The 26,325-nt window shown below is 44.7% G+C and overlaps 1 protein-coding gene across 15 annotated transcripts; it reads left to right on the top strand.

Annotated features, from left to right (window-relative positions):
- The first annotated feature begins 15,923 nt into the window (after positions 1 to 15,923).
- LOC125544311 lies at positions 15,924 to 21,620 on the top strand. 15 transcript variants are annotated; one of them, XR_007299428.1, is made up of 10 exons: positions 15,926 to 16,275; positions 16,761 to 16,877; positions 17,009 to 17,079; positions 17,402 to 17,515; positions 17,711 to 17,749; positions 19,157 to 19,237; positions 19,360 to 19,516; positions 19,778 to 19,858; positions 19,981 to 20,137; positions 20,221 to 20,448. XR_007299428.1 is itself a non-coding variant. In XM_048707940.1 (3 exons), the coding sequence occupies exons 1-3, from the start codon at positions 19,843 to 19,845 to the stop codon at positions 21,229 to 21,231; spliced, it is 567 nt and encodes a 188-aa protein (XP_048563897.1). In that variant the 5' UTR covers positions 19,576 to 19,842; the 3' UTR covers positions 21,232 to 21,620. The 15 variants fall into 15 exon arrangements, 2 of the variants coding, with proteins under 2 accessions (XP_048563897.1, XP_048563905.1); XR_007299425.1 differs by lacking the exon at positions 17,402 to 17,515 and adding an exon at positions 17,239 to 17,341 and having other exon boundaries at positions 15,927 to 16,275; XR_007299422.1 differs by lacking the exon at positions 17,402 to 17,515 and adding an exon at positions 20,872 to 21,620 and having other exon boundaries at positions 15,924 to 16,275; positions 17,711 to 19,237; positions 20,221 to 20,306.
- Positions 21,621 to 26,325: the final 4,705 nt, after the last annotated feature.

The following is a 26,325-nucleotide window of genomic DNA, read 5'->3' as shown; positions in this document are numbered from 1 at the left end:
AGTCCAATGGAGGAGCTGGCCCACGACCTCCTCGCCACCGACAACCGTTCATGTGGGTCGTTGGGGCCAACAACGGGGCGCAACTCCAGCACCGCCTCTGGACATGGCGACCGCGGTGAGCGACACACTCATATCGTCGCTAGAAATGGTCGGTTTCAGTTTGCCGAGGGTAGCGTTAGTGCTGTGGCACGACCAACGGTATGTTTGGTTTGTGCCCAAGGTTGCCCCATCAAAGCATTGGGTAGCCAAAATTTTGGTTGAGGTATTAGTTGCCCATGATTTGGCCGACATTGGCCAGAAAAATGAACTTGAGTTGGCTAGAGTTCATTGGCATGCCAAAGAAATGGCAACCATCCAAACAAAGACCAATCTTTGGGTCATGACCAAAATTTTGGTTGAGGTATTTGGTTGCCCATGATTTGGCTCACATTGGCAAGAAAAATGAACTAGAGTTGGCTAGAGTTCATTGGCATGCCAAAAAAATGGCAACCATCCAAACAAAGACCAATCTTTTGGTCATGACCAAAATTTTAGAAAGGTGCACTTTGGCCACAATCCAAACACACCCCAACACCCGGCTCGTCAAGGATGCACGGGGCGCCGCGACGCGTCCGTGGAGTGGTGTAGCGCAGCCAACTGCATTCTCTGGACCTGAGACCATGCCGGGTTGTCTTGCTTTTTCAATGACATGCGGGGATCGCATGTGAGCAAAGGGCATCTCCAACGTTGCCACGACCGCGGCTGACTACCCTGGCACACCAAAACCCTCGTCCCTCGCGCCGTCGCGCGGTGCGTTCCCAGCTGGCGTCAGCTGCCCGCATTCATGCTGTCCGTTCGTATGTCGTCATTAAGAGGCTCGGTGCCCGCGGAACCAACTCCGGCGACTTAATGCCGCACCCGAACGCTTGGCCTCACCGGAATGCGCTACTTAAAGCGGCAACGCCCAGCTAACCTCCACACCATAGCGCATCGTCCTCCTACCTAGAACCACACACGCCATGACCGCAAGCGCGAACGCTCTGCGGGAGAGCTTGTCTTCGGGGATGGAGCTCGAGGTCACCGCCCTCGCTCAAGTCGCCGCACAAGCGGTGGCCACGCTGGTGGCCGACGACGGGAGCACCGTCAGCCACGCGTCCTACTTGCCACCGTCCAACGTCCGGCACCGCCGAGGTCGGGGACTCCTCCGAGGATGAGTAGGGCATGGGAGGCGGTAGGGCATGGTGTGCCAACTGGCCGGTCCGTCTCCTGTGTTCTACTTTTCCTCGCTAGAGACCGCACCTTCACTTCACGGGTCTTGAACCCCGCCCCCGTACATGGAGATCATAGATGGAGGACGTCGGTCGCCGCCGTAGAATAGGTTTAGGGTCGGGTTTCTTTTATTTTTTTTGTCCTATAAAAGTTTCAAATGTAATGAAAATCTGCCGTGTTTGCATTAATCTTGGCCAGTGTATATGAACTTTCACAATAATATACATATTGTAGGAGTACTAGCAAGATGCCCATGCGTTGCACGGAAGATCAAGATCTTGTGGGAGAAAAGGATGAACGAGGGAAAGCCTTATCTGCAAATGTGGAGAGGAGTGCGGGTAAATTGTCGTAGTTTCCTTCCTATCCGTTAGATATAGATCGGATGGCCTATATTGCAGGATCGGACACATCTTTCTACATCTACGGGAACGTACGAAAGGGTTAACGTAAATTGCCTCTCTCTCTCTCTCCTCCCCTAATTTTCATGGTGGTGGGCCCCTCCCTCCCCCCAATCTACAATCAACAGCTCACACATTTCACATTACGTTAATTACATAACTGGGATTACGTAGGTGTAGCATTACGTCCTAAAAAACCCAAGTAAGCCAACCTCCCAGCATATCGCGCGGGAAAAGACCCGGCCGCGCCATTTTAGTCCGGATTACCGGATTACTAGTAGTAGTATCGATGGATTGCGCGAGGCAACAATTTTTTTTGAGGGGGCGAAGTGCTACGTCTCGAGCTAGCGTTGGTTTTCCCTGAAGAGGAGGGGGTGATGCAGCACAGTAGCGTAAGTATTTCCCTCAGTTTTTGAGAACCAAGGTATCAATCCAGTAGGAGGTCACGCGCAAGTCCCTCGTACCTGCACAAAACGGTAGCAACTCGCAACCAACGCTTAGGGGTTGTCAATCCCTTCACGGTCACTTACAAGAGTGAGATCTGATAGAGATAATATTTTTGGTATTTTTGGTATAAAGATGCAAAGTAAAAAGTAAAAGCAAAACAAGTAAAATAAAGTAATGGAGATTGATATGATGAGAATAGACCCGGGGGCCATAGGTTTCACTAGTGGCTTCTCTCAAGAGCATAGATATTCTACGGTGGGTGAACAAATTACTGTTGAACAATTGATAGAATTGAGCATAGTTATGAGGTTATCTAGGTATGATCATGTATATAGGCATCACGTCCGTGACAAGTAGACCGACTCCTGCCTGCATCTACTACTATTACTCCACTCATCGACCGCTATCCAGCATGCATCTAGAGTATTAAGTTAAAAACAGAGTAACGCCTTAAGCAAGATGACATGATGTAGAGGAATAAATTCATGCAATATGATAAATACCCCATCTTGTTATCCTCGTTATCCTCGATGGCAACAATACAATACGTGCCTTGCTGCCCTACTGTCACATAGGACAACCGCAAGATTGAACCCAAAGCTAAGCACTTCTCCCATTGCAAGAAAATCAATCTAGTAGGCCAAACCAAACTGATAATTCGAAGAGACTTGCAAAGATAACCAATCATACATAAAAGAATTCAGAGAAGATTCAAATATTATTCATAGATATAGACTTGATCATAAACCCACAATTCATCGGTCCTCAACAAACACACCGCAAAAAGAAGATTACATCGAATAGATCTCCACGAGAAGGGGGAGAACATTGTATTGAGATCCAAAAAGAGAGAAGAAGCCATCTAGCTACTAGCTATGGACCCGAAGGTCTGAAGTAAACTACTCACACTTCATCGGAAGGGCTATGGTGTTGATGTAGAAGCCCTCCGTGATGGATGCCCTCTCCGGCGGAGCTCCGGAACAGGCCCCAAGATGGGATCTCGTGGATACAGGAAGTTGCGGCGGTGGAATTAGGTTTTTGGCTCCCTCTGGTCTAATGGGGGTACGTAGGTATATATAGGAGGAAGGAGCACGTCGGTGGAGCTCCGAGGGGCCCACGAGGCAGGGGGCGCGCCCAGGGGGGCGCCCTCCACCCTCGTGACCTCCCCGGAAACTTCTTGGAGTAGGGTCCAAGTCTCCTGGATCACGTTCGGTGAGAAGATCACGTTCCCGAAGGTTTCATTCCGTTTGGACTCCGTTTGATATTCTGTTTCCTCGAAATACTGAAATAGGCAAAAAAACAAAAACAACAATTCTGGGCTGGGCCTCCGGTTAATAGGTTAGTCCCAAAAATAATATAAAAGTGGAAAATAAAGCCCAATATAGTCCAAAAAGGTAGATAAAGTAGCATGGAGCAATCAAAAATTATAGATACATTGGAGACGTATCATGAAGCACCTAGTTTTAAAGGAAAAAATGCGGTACACTCACATCACTCCTGTCGCGGTCGCATTGCACCCCACACACGTTCGGTCCTGCACACGGCTCACGCAAACGGAATGCGCTTCGGCTTGCCTCTTCACTGACACATGGGACTGCACTTGGAGAAACTGACCATGCGCCAAACTCCCCCCGCCCACCGCGTCCTCCCCCTCCCACACCCAAAAATTCTCCCCAAATCCGATTCAACCGCCCTTCGGCCAACTAGCCAATAATATTCCCCAAACCCCCCCCCCCCCCTCCCCCCCCACTCCATTCGCTCCACCAAAGCCGCCCTCCCCGCCGCGCCGATACGTCGGCGCCGCGGTTCGGCGATCCTCTTGCTCCCACAGTACGCTCTCGTAGCCTGCCGTCCTCTAGCCGCGCCACCACCTCTAGCTACGTTCTTGTGGAGGCGCACGGCGGTCAGCGCCGCCACCGCTGGCGACGTTCGTGTGGAGACGCACGGTGGTCAGATTCTCCCACGGTACGCGCATTCTAGACTGAGGCCCCGTTCATGTCGGTGTAGCGCTGAATGTTAGCTGATAGACGCTGTTAATCTCACTGTTTGCCGAAGTAGTTTACTGTCAATATGCTCTGCTTAAAAAGCTTCCTTGCCCTGTTCTGCACTCAATCTGCTTAGCTGAGATGGCATGCTAAGGCCGATTAGTTGCTAAAATATCCTGCCATATATTTATTGTGACGTAGATTGCCATGGTCTAGTAGCCAATCTGTTAGCTGAAATAGCTATACACCATTTTATACTCGATCTTTGTTGCTGCGATGGCCTTCGATAGTTCGATGGCTGTGTGCTCGGCCTCATTGACTGCTGAAACAGCCTGCCATAATTTGGCACTCAAATCTGTTTGCTGAATTAGCTTTACATATATTTCGTTACTTAGATCTGCTCGTCCAAATATCTTGCCATAGCTTTAGACATCGACCTAGGTATTTTGTTTTTCTGGACTTCATAAAAAAGCATATATGTTTTTCTTGTAATATCTAGTAGAAGAACTAATTTGTATGTCTAACAGATGGACAAGACTTGGATAACTTCTGCTCGAAGATTCTCCGCTACATATGTCGAGGGGGTTAAAAACTTCATGAACTTTATCAGAGCTGAGTACGGTGGTCCGAAATCAGATGTGCTCTGCCCGTGTAGCAGTTGTATGAATTCAGTTACAAGACCCCAGTCAACTGTGCAAAATCATCTACACTTGTATGGGATGTCGGTCACATATACTAGGTGGGTTCATCATGGTGAAGCTGTGAACGTCAATGTTATTGACTACGTGGAAGCAGCAGATCACCATCTTGATCTGCCTGATGCTCAGGTGGAAGAGGAGGAGGACGTGGTGGTGGCGGAGCCAGTGAGTTTGACCAACATTGAAACAATGCTACGAAATGCTCGTGCATTCCGTGAACTTTCACCTGCAGAAGAAAAATGGTGGGCCCGCATGTTGGAACAATGCAACGTTGCTGTCACCCCAGGAAATAAGCTGTCAGTATTCTCAGCTATGGTCACCTTTCTTCAGGTGAAGACATCTGAGCGGATGACCAACAAATCATTCGATGCGATGTTGGCTGCTTTCCTCGAATATTTCCCAGATGCGTCTGAGCTGCCACACACCTACAGTAAAATGAAGAATTTCCTTCGCGCAGTTGGAATTGGATATGATATGATCCATGTTTGTAAGAATAATTGTGTTCTGTTCCGGAAGGATTATGCCAACTTAAGTGAATGCCCGAAATGTAAATCATCAAGATGGAAAGATGGCGATGTTGTGAAGAGGATTCCTCATAATCTTCTGAGACATTTTCCAATTACACCAAGATTGCAGAGGTTGTTTCATGATGCTGAAACAAGAGAGGATGTACTGTGGCATTCTAGGAACCAGGAGTACAGAGATCAGAATGTAATGAGCCATCCATCTCATGGTAGTGAGTGGAAAAGCTTCAATGATAAACACAAAGAGTTTGCTGCTGACCCGAGAAACATTAGACTTGGCTTAGCTTCAGATGGATTTAACCCATTTGGCCACCAGAGCGCCACATATAGCATGTGGTCAGTGCTTGTTATCCCTTACAACATGCCTCCAAATGTCTGCACCAAAGAATCAAACTACATGATGGCCTTGCTCATCCCAGGTCCAAAAAGTCCTGGAAAGGATTTTGATTTGTTCATGGAGCCTCTTGTGGAGGAACTTCAACATCTATGGAAGGGTGTTCTCACTCGAGACCTATATAGCAGCCCACCAGCTGATTTCTTTCTGCGTGCTGTTATAACTTGGTGCATCCATGATTATCCGGCTTTGGGCACTATGTCAGGGCGAACGAAACATGGTTACAATGCATGTGTTCGCTGTGACAGGAATCCGCTGTCATACGCAATACTTAGCAAGATCTGTTACATTGGACACCGCCGTTTCCTTGCCAAGGACAAGCCGCATCCTAGAAAATACCGAAGACATGTGTTCAATGCAAAGCATGAAAACCGTGATGCGCCAAAGAGGCTCACCGCCGATGAGTTGCAAGTGGAATTAGAGAAGGTCAGGCATATTACACCAGGAAACCATCCTGGTAATGGTAGCGGGAAAAGGAAGCGTGGCAGGGTAGAAGAGAGATTATTGTTTACCCGCAGGTCCACTTTGTGGGACTTGGAGTATTGGAAAGATTTGGATCTGCGGCATAATCTTGATGTGATGCACATCAAGAAAAATATATGTGACAGCATTATCGGCACACTTCTTAATATTGAAGGCAAGACGAAAGATACCTTAAAATCTAGGATTGATTTGACACACCTGGGTATCAGAATGGATTTGCAAGTGCAAGATGAAGGTAAACAACGGGATATGGCACCAGTTGTGTACGTCTTGGACAAGGTAAAAAGAAAAGAATTATGTGAGGTCCTGTCACGTGTGAGATTCCCACATGGATTTGCTTCCAACCCTGAAAGGAGAGTCAGTGCAGATGGAAACAAGGTACAAGGGTTGAAAACTCATGACTGCCACGTCCTACTTCAAAGGGTTTTACCTGTTATCCTTAGAGGATTAGGCCGCCCTGACTTATACAAAGCAGTTGCAGAGTTGGGACAATTCTTCAGGGAACTCTGCAGTAGGAATATCAGGATAGATGCTTTGGAGCGTCTTAGAGACAAGATACCAACTATCCTATGCGACCTTGAGAAGATATATCCTCCAGCCTTCTTTGATGTGATCGTGCATTTGGCTGTTCATCTACCTGATGAGGCACTACTTAGAGGTCCAGTACAGTATGGCTGGATGTACCCTATTGAAAGGCGGCTAGGCACTTTCAAGGGCTATGTTAGGAACAGAGCTAGACCCGAGGGTTCCATTGCAGAGGCCTACATTGCTACAGAAGCGTTGACATTCTGCTCAAAATACATTGAAACAGCCGATCAGCTTAGCAAAGAGGTGGGTGAAGACAATCCCGGGCTCAATGTTTTCGATTATTCTGTTCGAGTTACAAGGAAGAGTCGACAAAAGGACAAACCTAAAGATTTGGACAAAATTGTTTGGTATGTGTTGAATAACTGTCCTGAGATACTACCTTATATCAAGTAAGTGCAGTACTGCAGCTTATACATCGTAATCTACTAAACTTGCAGCACATTCTTATATATTTAGATGTTTGACGCGATCACTATGTTGTGCAGCATCTACAAAGAGGAGTTACTACCGCAAAATCCAAGAAACATTAACAAACTGGTTATGGCAGGATTTGCGAAATGGTTCAAGAACCATGTAAGCTTCTGAAGTGCACTGTCAGTTTTTTTAATATATTGAGTACATAAGATGATCAGCTTGTCTATTTTCTAACCATAGGTTAAGAAGATGCGGGAGGATGGGCATGCAGTTGATGATGCCCTTTACTCACTAGCAATGGGTCCTGATACTCGGGTAAGACATTATGAATCTTGCGTTGTTGGAGATGTGTGCTACAACACCCTTGCACAAGAGGAAGGAAGGAAGACTCAAAACAGTGCCATCATGAGCACGGATACGTATGACAAGGAGACAACTGAAATGTATGCTAACATAACAGACATTATTCAGTTGCAGTATATCTCCAGTTTCGAGGATCATCGGTGTGTGGTTCTGTTGTGCTGTCGTTGGTATAACCTGTTTTCCAGGATCGCAAAACCCAGAGCTGATGATTATTTCAAATCCATCAATGTCAAGGCGGCGTACCAGACCAATGAGCCTTTTATTTTGGCAAATCAAGCAACACAGATATTTTTCTTGGAAGACACATTTGCATGTAGCGATGACTGGAGAGTATTGCAAAGGTTTGAGCAGAGGAATTCGTTTAATGAAGTTGCACAACAAGATGATGCTTACACGGCTCCTGATGTACAAGATAACACAGATGTTCCTAATATCTTTGAGAACCATCACGTCAATGATGCCGGCGAAAAGATTGCCTGTCGTGCTGTGGACATATAAGAGTTGATCAAGAAGAAGCCAACGTTCGAGGACGTTGAGGACGAAGAAGATGACACCGTGGGGAATTACGATTCAGACTAATACACATGGCGAAGATGTTGACGCTGCTGCTGCGGATGATGATTACATTGCTTTTGTCGTATTTGCCTATCAGAAGACGTTTTTTATCTACTATGTGAAATTGTGTTTGCTATGACAACTGAAACCCGATGAACATGTTGTTTAGTATTTTGCTGTGAGAACATCACTTGTTATGTATGCTGATTTGTGTTTGGTGATTGTATGACAACTAAAACATGATGACATTGTTGTTTAGTTGTACTCATATTTGGCTGTGAAACTTGAACTTGATGACATAGTTTGCTGTTGGACTGCAATTTGCTCGACGTCTTCGAATGAGAACAAAGCTGACCCGACAGGGCCTCTGCTATTTATTTATTTATATGAGCAAAAGGGGATACCCCCCGATTTCCGTTAATAGAAATCATTAGATGTTCACAACACTACGCCCAGCCTGCTACATAGGTTTCATTCATTACTAGTTTCAGCAAAGTGCTTATGTCGTAGCCACTGAATACATCACGAGTGCTACATACACTGCAAATAAGGAGACAATCATCCTACAGAGCACATCAATTTTGCCCATTATCTTCACAAGCTCTTTCATCTCCTCATTGCTATCAAGGTCGTTCAGCAACTGTTGCTTGGGCATGATCAGAGGAACTGTATCTTTAACCTTCTGCTCTGCATCTTCCTCTTCTGTCGTTCCTTCAGTTACTTGTCCAACACCCCAACCTGCTGGTATTGGGATTCCTCGGCTAACCAAATAATCAGCGTAGTTGCATTCTCCCACATCAGCAACTTCCCAGAAATACAAATAACATGAATCTTCCCTTTTCTGCACGAATCAAATTGGTAGATTATCAACCAAACTATTAAAAAAAATCAGCAACTGAAAGCAGCAGAACAACACTTAAACATATTATTACCCCATGATTCGGGCATTTGTAGAAGACTCGGCCAGGGTTGCGGATTGTGGTTGAGACGCGATGGATGACTCTGCGTGATTTGCAGCAGTGGCACCACACCAACGGCAGCAGGTTGCGATGAGCAATCGGCTGCGGTGCGCGTGCCGGCGAGGGTGTGATGAGACCCACAGGAGATTGTACGGGGTGCGACTTGGCGCATATCTAGTTGTTGCCTGCTAAAGAGCAGGTGGACGAGCAGCCAGCGGACATGGTTGCTGCGGCCAGAGCTTCTGATGCTAGGCAGAGTAAGTAGAGAAGAGGAGAAGCGAACGTTGGATATGTCAGTTTCATTACTTGCAGAGTAGCATAGCACCATATATAGTCATAGTCTAGGTTTGGATTCGAACCAGCTACAGGAGCACGTCTTTCTTTTTTCTAAAACTCGGCAACGTCTCTTTACTGGTACACTAGCTTGTTCTGTACGCCTTCCCAAGTCTTTGATTTTCTTTCCCTTTTTTGCGAGGAAGGAAGGAGGACAAAATTGAGAGTTCCTGGGACTCGAACCCAAGACCTCTCGATTGAAAACCAAGGGTGCAAGTCACTTATGTGGCGAACGTTCCCTGTGAGGAGGACGGCAGACGAACGCATTTTCCTCGCAGTTTTCTTCCTATATATAAAAAAGTATGCTACTTGGTGTCCGCTTAGTCAACAAACGATTGTGCCAACCTTGACCGTTGGATTGACATTCAACGTCTATCGCGTTTCTTCAGTCTCTTCTTCCTCAAGCCGCCAAAGCTAAACCAGCGCCGGCGGGACCGCCTGGTCCTGCCTCCCACGGCTGGCTGTGATCTACCCTGGCTCCTGTTCGTTCCCGTCCGAGGCCTCACCATCGTCCTCCGCCTTGGTTCGCTCGCCGCGGCGCCACCCTCCGGTGTTGTCAACATGGTCAACAACCGAGAGGAATAAGGAGATGACTGTACATGGTGAGGATGACAGTAGGGACCCAGCAGCGCGCGCAGTAATTTTGTTTTTTGGGACGGAGAAGGGTATCAACTGGGTTGTGCAAGACACGTGGCCCGTCTAGACCAGGCTTTTATTTCATATGTTTAGCACATGACCAGCCCAGTTTGTTTTTTTCCTTTCTGAAAATTGCTAGCCAGCTATTTTGTTTTTTGCAGAATAACCAACGTAGGCCTACTTGCTTTTCTACGCCCTGCTGGGCCGGAAATCTTTCAAGACGAGGAGGGATGCATTTTGTCCAGAAAATGGGCTATAAGTAATAAGAAATGGGCTATAAGTAATAATAAATGGGCTGTAAAATGAAAAAATACAGCAAACACACAATTAGTTCCAAAATACTGTTTTCTTTCGGATTTTGATATTTTAAATTTCATTGTTTTTGTGCGGGTAAAATTTCATTGAATTTAAATTAAGGTATATTTAGATTTAAAATTAATTTGAATCTGGCTAGAAATTTCGGGCTGTATGCTGTTTGGGACAGATTTGGAGGCTGACTTGTGGGTCTACTAGGTTGACGTGTACTTTGGCTTTGTCAACTTAGTCCACAAACGATTCTAGCAGCAGTGACCGTTGGATCTTAATCCAACGGCCGTGCTGCTTCTTCAATATCTGTTCTTCTTGCTCCAGCCGCCCAAACCAGTTCCGGTGGGACTGCCTGCTCCCGCCTCCCATGGCCGGTTGTGCTGCCGCACGGGTCGCACCGCCCCACACTACTTCATTGCTGGCCAGGCCATTCCTCTACTCACCCACACCTCCTGTTATTTTCCGGTGACGGCAGCCGGACCAGTAAACCCTCGTACTCCCCATCGCGTGGGCAACCATTACCGAGTCTTCCCCGATTCCGTGTCGTTCCCTTCCTAGGCCTCGCCGTCGTCCACCGCCATGGTGCTCTCGGCGCGGCCTGGTCAACTTGGTCAACGAACGACATCCATCGGCCGTGGACTGTACGCGCAAAATAATGATTCCTCCACCTGACAGCTGGGACCCACCGGAAGGGCCTCTGTATTTCGCGAAAAAATGCCCCCCCCGCTGACATGTCGGACCCACCAACTATATCTTTGCACGCAAGGAAGTGCCTCCTTATTACGCACACAAAAATGAATACCCCCTGCTAGCTGGGACCCACCATAGTGGGAGGATGACTTGTGGGCCAACAAAGTTGACGGGGACGGAGGGCTTTGTCAACTTATTCAATATGAACGATTCTAGCTCCAGTGACCGTACGATGTCCATCCAACGGTCGTAGTGCTTCTTCAACCTCTGGTCTTCTTGCTCCAGCCGCCCAAAGCTGCGCCGGTCGTGCCGCATGCTCCTGCCTCTCGTGGCCAGCTGTGATGCGCGGAGGCCTCACCGCCCCCTACTACTCCCACCGCTGGCCCATGCTATCCCTCTACTCACCCACACCCCCTGTTATTCTGCGGCGACGGCAGCCTCACGCCGCAGCCGAACCAGTGAACCCTCGTACTCCTCTCCGCGTGGGCATCCACTGCCGCGTCTTCCCCGGCTCCGCGTCGTCCCCTTCCTAGGCCTCGCCGTCGTCCACCGCCTTGGTGCTCTCGGCGCGGCGTGGTCAATGTGGTCAACGACCGACTTCCATCGGAAGAGTACTGTACGTGGAGAGGCTGACAGCTGGGTCCACGGCCACATCCCAGTTTTTTTGTGACTTGCCAAGTAAGTCGCTTTGTCAGGCCTGTTGGGCTGCAAATCTTTCAAGACGAGGAGAGTTTCATTCGGCTGGCTGGGAAAATGGCCTATCAGTAATGACAAATGGGTTGTACATTCTTAAAACACATCAAACCGGCAATTAGTTTAAAATATCTTTTTTTTCATTTCGAGATTTTAAATTACATTAATTTTTATGCATGGAGAATTTGTTGGATTTTATATTGATATACATTTATTTTTAAAATCAGTTTGAATGTGAGTCGAAATTTCGGGATTAAAAACAGTTCAGACCACACCGAAATATGCAAAATTTCGTTAATTTTTTAACCGTGGCCACAATATGGGCTATAATGCTAACAAAAAGAATATGAGCTCCAAAAAAATCTTAAGAATTAGCAAATGCGTTATAAATTATTAGAAATAATGGCAGATGGGTTGTATGCTGTTTTCCACAGATTTGAGGCTTTCCTAAAAAAAGGTTGACGCACAAGCAGTGACTGTTGGATGTCCATCGAACGGCCGTCGTGCTTCTTCAATCTCTGCTCTTCCTGCTCCAGCCGCTCAAATAAGCGTCGGCGGGACTGCCTGCTCCCTCCTCCCCGCGGCCGGCTGTGCTGCCGCGCAGGCCTCACCGCCCCACCGTACTCCCATCGCTCGCCTAGCCATCCCTCTACTCACCCACACCTGCTGTTATTCTCCGGAGACGGCAGACGAACCAGTAAACCCTCGTACAGTCGTACTCCCCTCCGCGTGGGAAACAACTACTGAGTCTTCCCTACGTCCGTGTCGTTCCCTTCCTAGGCCTCGCCGTCGTGCACCGCCCTAGTGCTCTCGGCGCGGCCTGGTCAACATGGTCAACGACCGACATGCATCTGAAGTGGACTGTACATGGAGAGGCCGACAGCTGGGTCCATGGCCGCATGCAAGGAAATGCCTCCTTATTACGTGCAAAATAATGATTCCTCCACCTGACATCAGGGACCCATCGAAAGGGCCTCTGTATTTCGCGAAAAAAACGTTACCGCCGCAGACAGCTCAGACCCACCAGCTATATCTTCGCACGCAAGGAAGTGCCTCCTTATTACGCTCAAAAAAATGAATACCCCCCTGCTAGCTAGGACCCACCTTGGTGGGAGGCTGACTTGTGGTCGTACTAAGTTGACGAGGACGGAGGGCTTTGTCAACTTAGTCAATATGCATGATTCTAGCTCTAGTGACCGTATGATGTCCATCCAACGGTCGTAGTGCTTCTTCAACCTCTGGTCTTCTTGCTCCAGCCGCCCAAACCAGCGCCGGTCGTGCCTCGTGCTCCTGCCTCCCGTGGCCGGCTGCGATGCGGCGGAGGCCTCACCGCCCCCTACTACTCCCACCGCTGGCCAGGCCATCCCTCTACTCACCCACACCCCCTGTTATTCTGCGGCGATGGCAGCCTCACACCGCAGCGAACCAGTGAACCCTCGTACTCCTCTACGCGTGGGCATCCACTGCCGCGTCTTCCCCGGCTCCGCGTCGTCCCCTTCCTAGGCCTCGCCGTCTTCCACCGCCCTGGTGCTCTCGGCGCGGCGTGGTCAACATGGTCAAGGAACGGCTTCCATCGGACGTGGACTGTACGGGGAGAGGCTGACAGCTGGCTCCACGGCCGCAGCAAGGAAATGCCTCCTTATTACGTGCAAAATAATTATTCCTCCACCTGACAGCGGGGACCCACCGGACGGGCCACTGTATTTTGCCCCCCTGACTGCTGGGACCCACCAGCTACATCTTCGCACGCAAGGAAGTGCCTGACAGTCGGGACCCACCTGGTCGAAGCGTACATAGTGTTGTCATTCTGGCCGCGAACGTGTACGTACATATATACTGGTGGATGTAGAGGCGCGCATGTGTCGTAGTAGAGGTGGCCAGGGTGCAAGAAAGAAAATACGGCCACATATGTGTACATACGGGCGGGGTCTCGAACGCCTACTCGCGCATACGTACGACGAGGGCTCGTTGACATGGCTGGGTCGGAACAGAGAAACAACGTCGTCGTCGTGTTCATGGGGAGGCAACGGAATGCGCCGTGTTCATGGGGAGGCAACGAAATGCGTCGTGTTCATGGGGAGGCAACGGAATGCGTCGTGTTCATCAGGAAGCAATGGAACGCGTGGGAGCCAACCGGCTGGGTCGGAACGGAATGCGTGGTCGTGTTCATCGGAAGGGCTTGGACGGAACAGGCGATGGAAACGAGGCCTGGCGTACCGCACAACGGAGGAAACAGACCTCCTATGTTCGGAACGGGGTCCTGTTGATCGGGAGGGGTCTGGCGTACCGCAAAACAGAGAAAACGGACCTCCTACGGTCGAAACGGGGGTCCTATTGATCGGGAGGGGTGTGGCGTACCGCAAAACGGACGAAACGGACTTGTGTTGGAGCGCTACGGTCGAAACGGGGGTCCTGTTCATCGGGAGGGGGGTGGCGTACGGCAAAATGGGACTCCACGAGATATTGTTCATCTCCACCGTCGACCCCCTCCAGCCTCCACGAGCTACTGTTCATCCACTGTCGACCTCCTCCAGCCTCCACCTGCGACTTTTCATCCACGGGCTCCTGTTCATCCAGCCTCCACCACACGCTACTCCACCGGCTACTGTTCAACCAGCCCTCTCCACGGGCTCCTGTTCAACCACCCCTCCACGGGCTACTGTTCATCCTGCCCTCCATCGTCTACTGTTCATCTTGCCCTCCACGGGGTGGTCCTGTTCATCCAGCCCTCCACGGGGTCCTATTCATCCAGCCCCAACCGGGTCGATCGATCGGGGTCCTGTTCATCCAGAGGCAACACCACGGGGTCCTGTTCATCCACCCCCACCGGGAACTGTTCATCCAAACCCCCTGCAACGCTCACTGTTCATCCAGAGACAGCATCGATCGGCTTCAGTTAGTAGCAGTAGCGAAGGAATCTCTCGACCGGGTTCAGTTAACAGCCATCGATAGATCGCTCGGGTTCAGTAACGCGTAGCCTGCAGTGCAATCGCTCGGGTTCAGTTAGAGCCCAACGCCTCGCTCGGGTTCAGTTAGAGCCAACGCCTCGCACACACGCGCGTACGTGTACGAAAGAAACGCGCATCGCTCGCCCCCCGACCTCCCACCGTAACCGGGAACTCCCCGAAATTTTCCTCGCCCTCGCTTCTACCACGGTTTTTTCCGTCATGAACGGCCCAAAGAATGTCATGCAGCTGCGTCTCCGGCCCGCCCAGGACGAAAAGCCCATTTTCTGTCATGATTTTTTCTCGTAGAAGTAGGAGCCCACCACATCTATGATGATACCGGGTTTTGTCACAATTATCGTCATAGAAGTGTCATATGTATGACAGAAAAAAATTTGTTCGGCCCAAAATGTCACGGATGTGTCTTTTTTTGTAGTGGAATTACCCCAAGTTCTCTGAGCATGGATTGAACCCAAATGATTTCTGCTGTTGCATTTGCTAGTGCTTTATCACTACAAGAAATATGTCAACTAGTGACCTTCTGTCAGTGACCCTGGAAGAATTGGTCATAGATCTATGACCATTTGAGACCAATTGGTCAAAAGCTGTTCGGGGGGATCCAAACCCTAAACTATAACGACCATTTTGGTCACAAAGGTCGTAATTCCCTTACACGAAATGCTCATAAAGCATATAGCACTAGTCCGCTGCCTTATTTCTAGCTGATCATGACCAATATAGATGGTCATAACCTTATAAATTGTGGTGGGTTGCTATGACTAGGCGCCACCTCATCAGTTTTGCTTATGTGTCATGTCCATGTGTCAGTTTTTGCCCTAGGTTGTGAAGCAACCTATATTTTTGTCATTCCCAAAATTCCTCAAAAAATCTCATAAATTCTTTGGGTCATATCTTTGTCAAATATGTACAAAACCTTTCTTGCCTAGTTCAAAAATAATTTAACAATATTCATTTTCCTATTCCGTTCAGAAAAACACTTTGTGAAGGAAGTGCTATTTATATATTTTTGATTTCCCTCAAAATTTTTGGGCACTATTTCCTATCCAAATCATTGCCTCATGAAAAAATTAAGCTCCATTTTCCCAGTAAATCTTCCTTGGCGAATTTCCAAAAGTTTTTGTCCATCTAGAAGCATTGTGAAGAAAGTACCACCTAGGATTCTCCTTTTGAGCTGAAAATTTGTGAAGACATTGAACATATAAAGACCGAAGAAGTGCTAGGCACCGCACCATGTGAGGGGAAAAAACCACCGCACCGCGCCGCGCGTGGGAAAAAACAGCAAGGGCGCAACGCACCACGCGAGGGAAAAAAGCAGGGAGAGCAGCGAGGGAAAAAGAAGGGGAAAAGCGAGCGGGCAGCCAGAGACCTAGCCCGCGTCTCCCCGCGCCTCTCCCCGCGACCCTCGTTCCTCCTCCCGCCGCCGCCGCCGCCGCCGCCCACGATGGACGAAGTGAGAGGAAAGAGCCTCGGGAGACCGCCGCCTCTCCTCACCGGCCTTCTCCCAGGTTCCCGACCTGGAGCCTCTCCTCACCTTCTCCTAGATATGGAGCGGGAGGGACGGACGCCGGCGAGGCCAGCCTCCCCTTCACACGGAGGTACTCCCCCTCTCCCCTCTGTGCCCTCTCTCTTCCCCGGCCTCTTTCTCTTCCCGCGTTCTCGATCTGGCGCCACCACACATCGTGATTCTAGATCGGGCTGCATCTCTCACTGCCAAAAGAGAGCATGGCTGGTGTGGTCTTCATGAAGAGTAGCAAGGGAGGATGAGTAGGACGGGCATGGGAAGGAGCAGCCAGGCCAGAGCTCCGGCGTCGCTCGTGTCATGGTGGAATGGAGCCGACCATCACTATGGGCTGCTGCTCGTGGGTCGTCGTTCCCCAATCTCTGTTGCACATCTTTGGCTTCACCTGTTTTTTTCTACCTCTTGTCCCCCCTGGTTCCCGATCTGGATTTGGATTTCTTGTTTGTGGGTGTAATCTTTTGGCTGCACAAGATGTACGGCGCTGAGTATCTTTTACACCTTGTGTTAACATATATACACACACTGCCAGTTTCTGACTTCACTTATGTTGACTGACTGCAGGTTGTTGAGATCATTGATCGGTATGATCATGCATGTGTCCCGCGTAACATGACTGATAATAAGCTTGCGTACATCCAGAATGAGGCTATATCCAAAGAGTGCACAAGGACTCTCACGGTAATACATAACTGAACGATTTTCTTACAGTATTTTTTTCAAGTTTCTAGAATTGTGTTGCGTGTGCAGCTATCAGCAAGCACTTTCTATCAGTCTCTTAGCTAAAATGAGATCCGGGTGTTACCATGCAGGTTACAAAGGATACGAAGCAGCCAATTTATGCCTACTACCAACTTGACAACTTTTATCAGAATCATAGGAGGTATAGTCTTATTTGATGTTTTCAGTCAATAACTTCTGGAGCAACTTATTTGATGTTTTCAGTCAATAAAATGGGATTATTGTTTGTTAGCTATGGGTCCTTATGGAAGTCTATATTTGACCTATTATGTTGACATCAGTTCACAATTTTATTTTCCAGTTCATGCCCCGGTTAAATCTAGAGCTATGCATGCCTATGTCATCTCTCACAGATCACTGTTCTTTTCATTCCTCCAATTGAAACCATGGCTGCCAGTATTGAGGTCACTTGCTATTCCTGCTTTTACTAATGTAAATTTTACTTATTTGTTTTGGTGGCTTAGGTGAACACCCACAACCCGCCTTTGATTCTTGAGGTGTATTGTGTACTCTAAGATACATTGCCCTTGATGCTTTTTGTGATTTGGCATGGATGTTTGGTTCCTATTAATTTAAAGGTTGTAGTAATGACATTTTCTTTATCATACTAATGAATTTACAGCTTAATCTATCATGCATAATAATGGAATTTTTGGTTCCTGTTAATTTGGGGTGTAGCCAATCTCCTCTCTCTCACACAATCTGAATTTTTTAGCCATGCGTTTCAGCTCATAAAGGCTGAACTGTATCTGATTTTTTGCTGCATGTTTCAGGGTCAGGATTCTGTACTAGACGTGATGAGATAAAATGAGGTCTGAATTTTTTAGCCATGCTTTCTTAGCTCATGAAGGCAGGAGCATATGTGATTTTTCTGTACCACCTTCCCGCGGCTCTGAGGATTTTGTCTGCTCGCTGCCTCTCCGCTATTTATTTGTTGTGTCTACTGCATTGTTTGTTCTGCCACCCTTTTCCTCAGTTGCTAGCGGGGGGCCTTGGCTTATCGTATTGTTTGTTGCCTTCCTCTCATAGGTTCGTTGGTATTGTAAACCATTTTTGTTGTAGTAATAACTACAATGTCAAATAAATTTACATTTCACCTTGCTTCCACTATTATTCAAGTTTTTTCCTGCTTATTAGTCGTACTAGCAAGATGGTTTTTGTTTTTTTGCCGTGTCTGACATAGTGTATTTCTACGATTTTTCTCTATTAAAACATATCCACTTCCATGCTCTTTTCTCTATTTTAGTACACAATAGTATGGCTGCATACTACCAATTGCAGAAATTATTCATTTGCCACTAAAATATATATTTTCCTATTCACAAATTAAGTAACAACAAAGATGAAGTTGGTCCCCGGATGCCTAATATGTTCTTTCATATCCTGGTCAGTTTACCAGGTAACAGAATTAATACTTCTTGTTGGTTCAATAGTCAATACCAGTGTTGTGAGAAAATTCCTTACGGTTGTTGTATTTTGGTAGCTTCTTCTTTTGCAAGTGGCAAATTACTGTTATGTATATGTGGAATCCGATTAAATCTGTGCATTGGTTTCAGTCATACTTTTCTAAATGGAGTATAGTTCAAGACTGTTTTGTTCATTAAATCATTCTTTCTACCTTCCAATTGTGTCGTTGGCACACCTCAAATTACTTCTACTTATACATGTATTCAATGTTTTTCTATTCTGGGATTTATCTATTTTACGATCATTACTATGTTTTCATTGACATGGTAATATGAATAGTCTCCTGTACATAAGCCCAAGAACATAACAGACCTAGAACTTTTTTAGGCTTTGTATTTGTGTTTTAGAAAAAAAATACAATCAAGTTTTGGAATCCATTTAGTCGTTGATCAAGTATGTATCCTAAGATCTTTATCAATATTTAGTAGCCTAACATCTTTCTCAATGGTGCATGTGGTTGAGCTAAAAGGGTACTCAAAACGTGTGACTACTTGGCTGTGGTGGATGTTTTAGCCTTTTCACTAATTTTCGTGTGCCAATAATTTGCCAGATTAGCTTGTTGGATTAATTCATTTTTTTATGAGACATGTACGAATTTGCAACCTGCAGTATAAGGAAAACATAGTATATTTTGTCATCTTTCTCGCATAGGGAAATTATATTGCTTACTTATTTTTTGCTTTCTGAAAATTACGCTTTGGCCTTTGACTGTATAAATGACTATGTCCACTTTTAATTCGGGTGTCTTGTAGAGGAGATGGTCAGCAGGGCGAAAATGTTGTTTACCATGTGTTTTGATTGATTATATTCTTCAAGTATGGAGCGGTTGAAAGGTAAGGGACAAGCTCCTGTGACTAAAATACCTAGGTATTTCAATCAGGCTTGTGCACTGCTATAGCTTTCTGGCTCTGTCAGTTTGGTAACGTCTAATATACTTTTATGTTTATAAATGCAGCAAATCACCGTGCCATAGGAATGTTGGTCACAGGCTCTCCACTTCGCTTTCCAAGACCAAGGGAACTGCATCATTTGCGGTTGTGCCTAAAGATCCTACCCAAACTGGAAAAACCGCTTTTCCTGGAGATGTTGTTGACCCTGCATCCACAACAGATGTTAGTACTCATGTTCAATTACACTCTTATTGTTTCCCCTTTTGCACATTACTCACCAGATTAGCTTGTTGGATTAATTCATTTTTTTGTGAGACATGTACGAATTTGCAACCTGCAGTATAAGGAAAACATAGTATATTTTGTCATCTTTCTCGCATAGGGAAATTATATTGCTTACTTATTTTTTGCTTTCTGAAAATTACGCTTTGGCCTTTGACTGTATAAATGACTATGTCCACTTTTAATTCGGGTGTCTTGTAGAGGAGATGGTCAGCAGGGCGAAAATGTTGTTTACCATGTGTTTTGATTGATTATATTCTTCAAGTATGGAGCGGTTGAAAGGTAAGGGACAAGCTCCTGTGACTAAAATACCTAGGTATTTCAATCAGGCTTGTGCACTGCTATAGCTTTCTGGCTCTGTCAGTTTGGTAACGTCTAATATACTTTTATGTTTATAAATGCAGCAAATCACCGTGCCATAGGAATGTTGGTCACAGGCTCTCCACTTCGCTTTCCAAGACCAAGGGAACTGCATCATTTGCGGTTGTGCCTAAAGATCCTACCCAAACTGGAAAAACCGCTTTTCCTGGAGATGTTGTTGACCCTGCATCCACAACAGATGTTAGTACTCATGTTCAATTACACTCTTATTGTTTCCCCTTTTGCACATTACTCACCTGATGAGCATCGCCATGTCATGATAGGAAACTAAGCAAGATGCTGCTGCTGCTGCAGCTACCGAAGATGCGAAGCACACAAAATTTAGCTTCTTAGACAAAGAAAGTTCAATGTACTATTTGCATCATTGGCTGTTAATTTAACTTCTTTTCATTGAAGTACCCTGGTAGATTAATTCCATGTCTGTAATTATATTATGTATCTTAGCCCAGTTACGGAGCTCAAAACTTGCTAGATGCATGTTTTTTGACTGAGATGTTTGTGCTTTCAGGATACACAGTTGTTAGTTTAACTCCTTGTTTTGCTTACTAAGTATGAGTCCTCAATTCGTGCTGCTATGTAAAAGCCAATACCAATTGATTTTGAATCATTCTAACAGTAGTGTTGCTTTGTTGGACCATATAGTAAACGATTTCATTCATCTTTGAATGCCACCTGTATCATCAAAAAACAGGCAAAAACATGGTTACCATCATGTCCACTTCCATACTTTGATTGTTTTAATGCTCCATGAAAAACATAAACAATCCTTCTTACTAATGAACAACATCACTTACAAAAAAATCAGACCCCTGCTATTCTGAATCATTTTATTATCTTGCTATTCTGAATCATTTTATTATCTTCTCATATGATGCATATACAATTGCTCATACTATCTTCTTCTTTGTCATCAGCCTACAGTGATGGAAAAAATCAGAATCCCAACAAAAGTGTTGTTCGATGCTATGATGCAGCAGCTAGGCCTCCCAAATGCAGTGTACTCAACACAAAAGGCAAGAGCAATTGGTCTTGACGCAACTATTCACTTCTATCGCTCCAAGCATCAACTGGACAATAGTCTTCCAAGACAATCAATATCAACCCATGTATCCAACAAACTAGAAGATGTTGAAGACCAACTAGCAAACGAAGCTCTCAAGTACATGAAAAGCATCCACAGTAAAGTGCTGCAGGACACAAACTACGACAAGATGCAACTGCTGCAGCAAAGGAGATCACATGCCAGCAAAGGAACTTTACCGTATAATAGATAGCAACTTCACGGCCAGATCAACATCCAGAGACAATGATCTGAATCATATATTATCGCAAGTAAGATATGTTACTGATTGTCCCACTGATACATCCACGCAATCAGAGTATGAACTCCAACAAACAAACAAGTACTACTTGAGCTTGGATGATGATGTTGAAGGAATTTTTGTTATGAACAATGAAAACATTCAACCACAACCACTATGAACAATTGCCTGAACAAGTTTTCAGCTCCAATGGTCCACCAAGCATAATGCATATAAGATGTATCTCTCTCTATCTACCTTCCTTCCTAATAGCATTGTAAATATTCTATCGTAAGCTTCTTAGAACACTATGTATCATGAATAATCCATGTGTATCAATCTGCCCTTAAATATATTTATGTTCACTCTTTCAATACTTGCCTTACTCTCGCCCCTTGCGCCATCGACGCAACTGGTCATCTAGTTCTTCTTAGTAGATGATCATCCTCAGCCAAAACTCACGCCCATTGGCCATGTGCATTTCCCGTACCGCTAATCAAACACTTGGCTGCTAATTCATCTTTGAGCACAGTTCGGTCTCCTTATGAGAATCTTATGTTGTAATTTTCTTCCTAGCACCTACCTGGGGAGTGCCCAACCCACTAGACATGCCTAGGCCGCCCAGAACGCATGGCAACGCCACGGTCATGCGGTGACCACGCGGCGGGCATGCGAGCTTACGCGCTCTAGAGTTGGGGCCCCATGCGGTGACCACGCGGCGGGCATGCGAGCTTACGCGCTCTAGAGTTGGGGCCCTCAGCCACCGTCCAAACCTCGATGTCTCGCCACCAAACCATGTATTTCTGATTAAATAGATACTTATGTACCTAGAAATGATTTTTGGAAAAAAATAATAGAGCAAACTATGAGGCAGCTGCAGTTCAAATTTGACCCGCTTCCTACTAAATCGGCGGGAATTTGTCTTTTTCACCAGAGGTGGATCAAAACTTTTGACACCCAACATCATTTTGTCAATTGTGCATTAAATATCCTAGTATTAAATTAGGTTTGGTCCAATTTTGCAACAAATATATGGTAGGTCCTTCACAAAAATACTCATTTCGGGCACTCAAAAATGGAAAATGTTTCGTGCAAAGAAAATGAAAACTCCCTTAGGCAACATTGTTTGGAATTCCAAGATGCACCCTTGTGCACAATATGAGATCATTTGAACAAACTATTCCATGAATGTGGCCATAAGTTGATCATTTGGCTTGAAAGCCATGAATCTTCACGCATGATAGCTATTCTGAGAACACTTTTTTAAAATAATTGCGTATTACAAGTTTATTATTTTTCCTGTAACTTGGTCACATATAATGACACAATGCGAAGGTTTTCCAATTTTTTTTTTTTTTGAATTTTTTATGCCCGTTTCAAAATGCGGTCAAAACGGCGGGCTTGACCGTTCCTAGCTAGTGGTTGAATCTTGGAAAACTTTTGATGTTTCTCTGATTAAATAGATACTTATGTACCTAGAAATGATTTTTGGAAAAAATAAAGAGCAAACTATGAGGCAGCTGCAGTTCAAATTTGACCCGCTCTAGAATCGGGGAATTTGTCTTTTTCACCAGAGGTGGATCAAAACTTTTGACACCCAACCATTTGTCAATTGTGCATTAAATATGTCCTAGTATTTTAGAAAATTGGTTAGGTCCAATTTTGCAACAAATATATGGTAGGTCCTTCACAAAAAAACTCATTTCGGGCACTCGAAAATGGAAAATGAATTTTCCGTGAAAAGAAAATGAAAACTCCCTTAGGACATTGTTTGGAATTCCAAGATGCACCCTTGTGCACAATATGAGATCATTTGAACAAACTATGCCATGAATGTGGCCATAAGATTGATCATTTGGCTTGAAAGCCATGAATCTTCACGCATGATAGCTCATTTCTGAGAACACTTTTTTAAAATAAGTCGTATTACAAGTTTATTATTTTTCCTGGAAACTTGGTCACATATAATGACACAATGCGAAGGTTTCCTCATTTTGAATTTTTTATGCCCGTTTCAAAATGCGGTCAAAACGGCGGGCTTGACCGTTCCTAGCTAGTGGTTGAATCTTGGAAATTTTTGATGTTCTCTGATTAAATAGATACTTATGTACCTAGAAATGATTTTTGGAAAAAATAATAGCAAACTATGAGGCAGCTGCAGTTCAAATTTGACCCGCTCTACTGAATCGGCGGAAATTTGTCTTTTTCACCAGAGGTGGATCAAAACTTTTGACACCCAACATTTTGTCAATTGTGCATTAAATATGGCCTAGTATTAAAAGATTTGGTCCAATTTTGCAACAAATATATGGTAGGTCCTTCACAAAAAAACCTCATTCGGGCACTCGGAAAATGGAAAATGAATTTTCCTAAAGAAAATGAAAACTCCCTTAGGCAACATTGTTTGATTCCAAGATGCACCCTTGTGCACAATATGAGATCATTTGAACAAACTATGCCATGAATGTGGCCAAGATTGATCATTTGGCTTGAAAGCCTGAATCTTCACGCATGATAGCTCATTTCTGAGAACACTTTTTTAAAATAATTGCCGTATTACAAGTTTATTATTTTTCCTGGAAACTTGGTCACATATAATGACACAATGCGAAGGTTTTCCAATTTTTTGATTTTTTTATGCCCGTTTCAAAATGCGGTCAAAACGGCGGGCTTGACCGTTCCTAGCTAGTGGTTGAATCTTGGAAAACTTTTGATTTCTCTGATTAAATAGATACTTATGTATACCTATAAATGATTTTTGGAAAAAAATAAAGAGCAAACTATGAGGCAGCTGCAGTTCAAATTTGACCCGCTTCCAGCTGAATCGGCGGAAATTTGTCTTTTTCACCAGAGGTGGATAAACTTTTGACACCCAACCATTTTGTCAATTGTGCATTAAATATGGTCTAGTATTTTATAAAATTATTTGGTCCAATTTTGCAACAAATATATGGTAGGTCCTTCAAAAAAAACTCATTTCGGGCACTCGAAAAATGGAAAATGAATTTTCCGCAAAGAAAATGAAAACTCCCTTAGGCAACATTGTTTGGATTCCAATATGCACCCTTGTGCACAATATGAGATCATTTGAACAAACTATGCCATGAATGTGGCCATAAGATTGATCATTTGGCTTGAAAGCCATGAATCTTCACGCATGATAGCTCATTTCTGAGAACACTTTTTTAAAATAATTACCGTATTACAAGTTTATTATTTTTCCTGGAAACTTGGTCACATATAATGACACAATGCGAAGGTTTTCCAATTTTTTGATTTTTTTGAATTTTTTATGCTTTCCAATTTTTTGATTTTTTCGAATTTTTTATGCCCGTTTCAAAATGCGGTCAAAATGGCGGGCCTGACCGTTCCTAGCTAGTGGTTGAATCTTGGAAATTTTTTGATGTTTCCCTTATTAAATAGATACTTATGTACCTAGAAATGATTTTTGGAAAAAATAAAGAGCAAACTATGAGGCAGCTGCAGTTCAAATTGACCCGTTTCCTACTGAATCGGCGGGAATTTGTCTTTTTCACCAGAGGTGGATCAAAACTTTTGACACCCAACCATTTTGTCAATTGTGCATTAAATATGGCCTAGTATTTTATAAAATTGATTAGGTCCAATTTTGCAACAGATATATGGTAGGTCCTTCACAAAAAAACTCATTTTGGGCACTCAGAAAATGGAAAATGTATTTTCCGTGAAAAGAAAATGAAAACTCCCTTAAGGAACATTGTTTGGAATTCCAAGATGCACCCTTTTACACAATATGAGATCATTTGAAAAAACTATGCCATGAATGTGGCCATAAGATTGATCATTTGGCTTGAAAGCCATGAATCTTCACGCATGATAGCTCATTTATGAGAACACCTTTTTTAAAATAATTGTTGTATTACAAATTTATTATTTTTCCTGGAAACTTGGTCACATATAATGACACAATGCGAAGGTTTTCCAATTTTTTGATTTTTTTGAATTTTTTATGCCCGTTTCAAAATGCGGTCAAAATGGCGGGCCTGACTGTTCCTAGCTAGTGGTTGAATCTTGGAAAACTTTTGATGTTTCTCTGTTAAATAGATACTTATGTACCTAGAAATGATTTCTAAAAAAATACAGAGCAAACTATGAGGCAGCTACAGTTCAAATTTGACGCGCTTCCTACTTAATTGGCGGGAATTTGTCTTTTTCACCAGAGGTGGATCAAAACTTTTGACACCCAACAATTTTGTCAATTGTGCATTAAATATGTCCTAGTATTTTATAAAATTGGTTAGGTCCAATTTTGCAACAAATATATGGTAGGTCCTTCATAAAAAAACTCATTTCGGGCACTCAGAAAATGGAAAATTTATTTTTCGTGAAAAGAAAAATGAAAACTCCCTTAGGCAACATTGTTTGGAATTTTAAGATGCACCCTTGTGCACAATAAGAGATCATTTTAACAAACTATGCCATGAATGTGGTCAAAAGATTGACCATTTGGCTTGAAAGCCATGAATCTTCAAGCATGATAGCTCATTTCTGAGAACATTTTTTTAAAATAATTGTCGTATTACAAGTTTATTATTTTCCTGGAAATGTGGTCACATATAATGACACAATGCGAAAGTTCTCCAATTTGTTTTTGTTTTTTTGAATTTTTTATGCCTGTTTCAAAATGTGGTCAAAACGCCGGGCTTGACTGTTCCTAGCTACTGGTTGAATCTTGGAAATTTTTTGATATTTCTCTGAATAAATAGATACTTATGTACCTAGAAATGATTTTAGAAAAAATAAAGAGCAAACTATGAGGCAGCTGCAGTTCAAATTTGACCCGCTTCCTACTGAATCGGCGGGAATTTATCTTTTTCACCAGAGGTGGATCAAACCTTTTGACCCAACCATTCTGTCAATTGTGCATTAAATATGTCCTAGTATTTTATAAAATTGGTTAGGTCCAATTTTGCAACAAATATATGGTAGGTCCTTCACATGATCTGTGGTGACAATGGGATATCACGTGATTCACTTGATGTATGTTTTGGTGATCAACTTGTGGGTTCCGCCCATGAACCTATGCAT

This window comes from Triticum urartu, chromosome 1 (genome assembly GCF_003073215.2).
Source record: "Triticum urartu cultivar G1812 chromosome 1, Tu2.1, whole genome shotgun sequence".
NCBI classification, from domain to species: domain Eukaryota; kingdom Viridiplantae; phylum Streptophyta; class Magnoliopsida; order Poales; family Poaceae; genus Triticum; species Triticum urartu.
The sequence above is the reverse complement of the archived record's forward strand: the minus strand, read 5'-3'. Positions and strand labels throughout refer to the sequence as shown.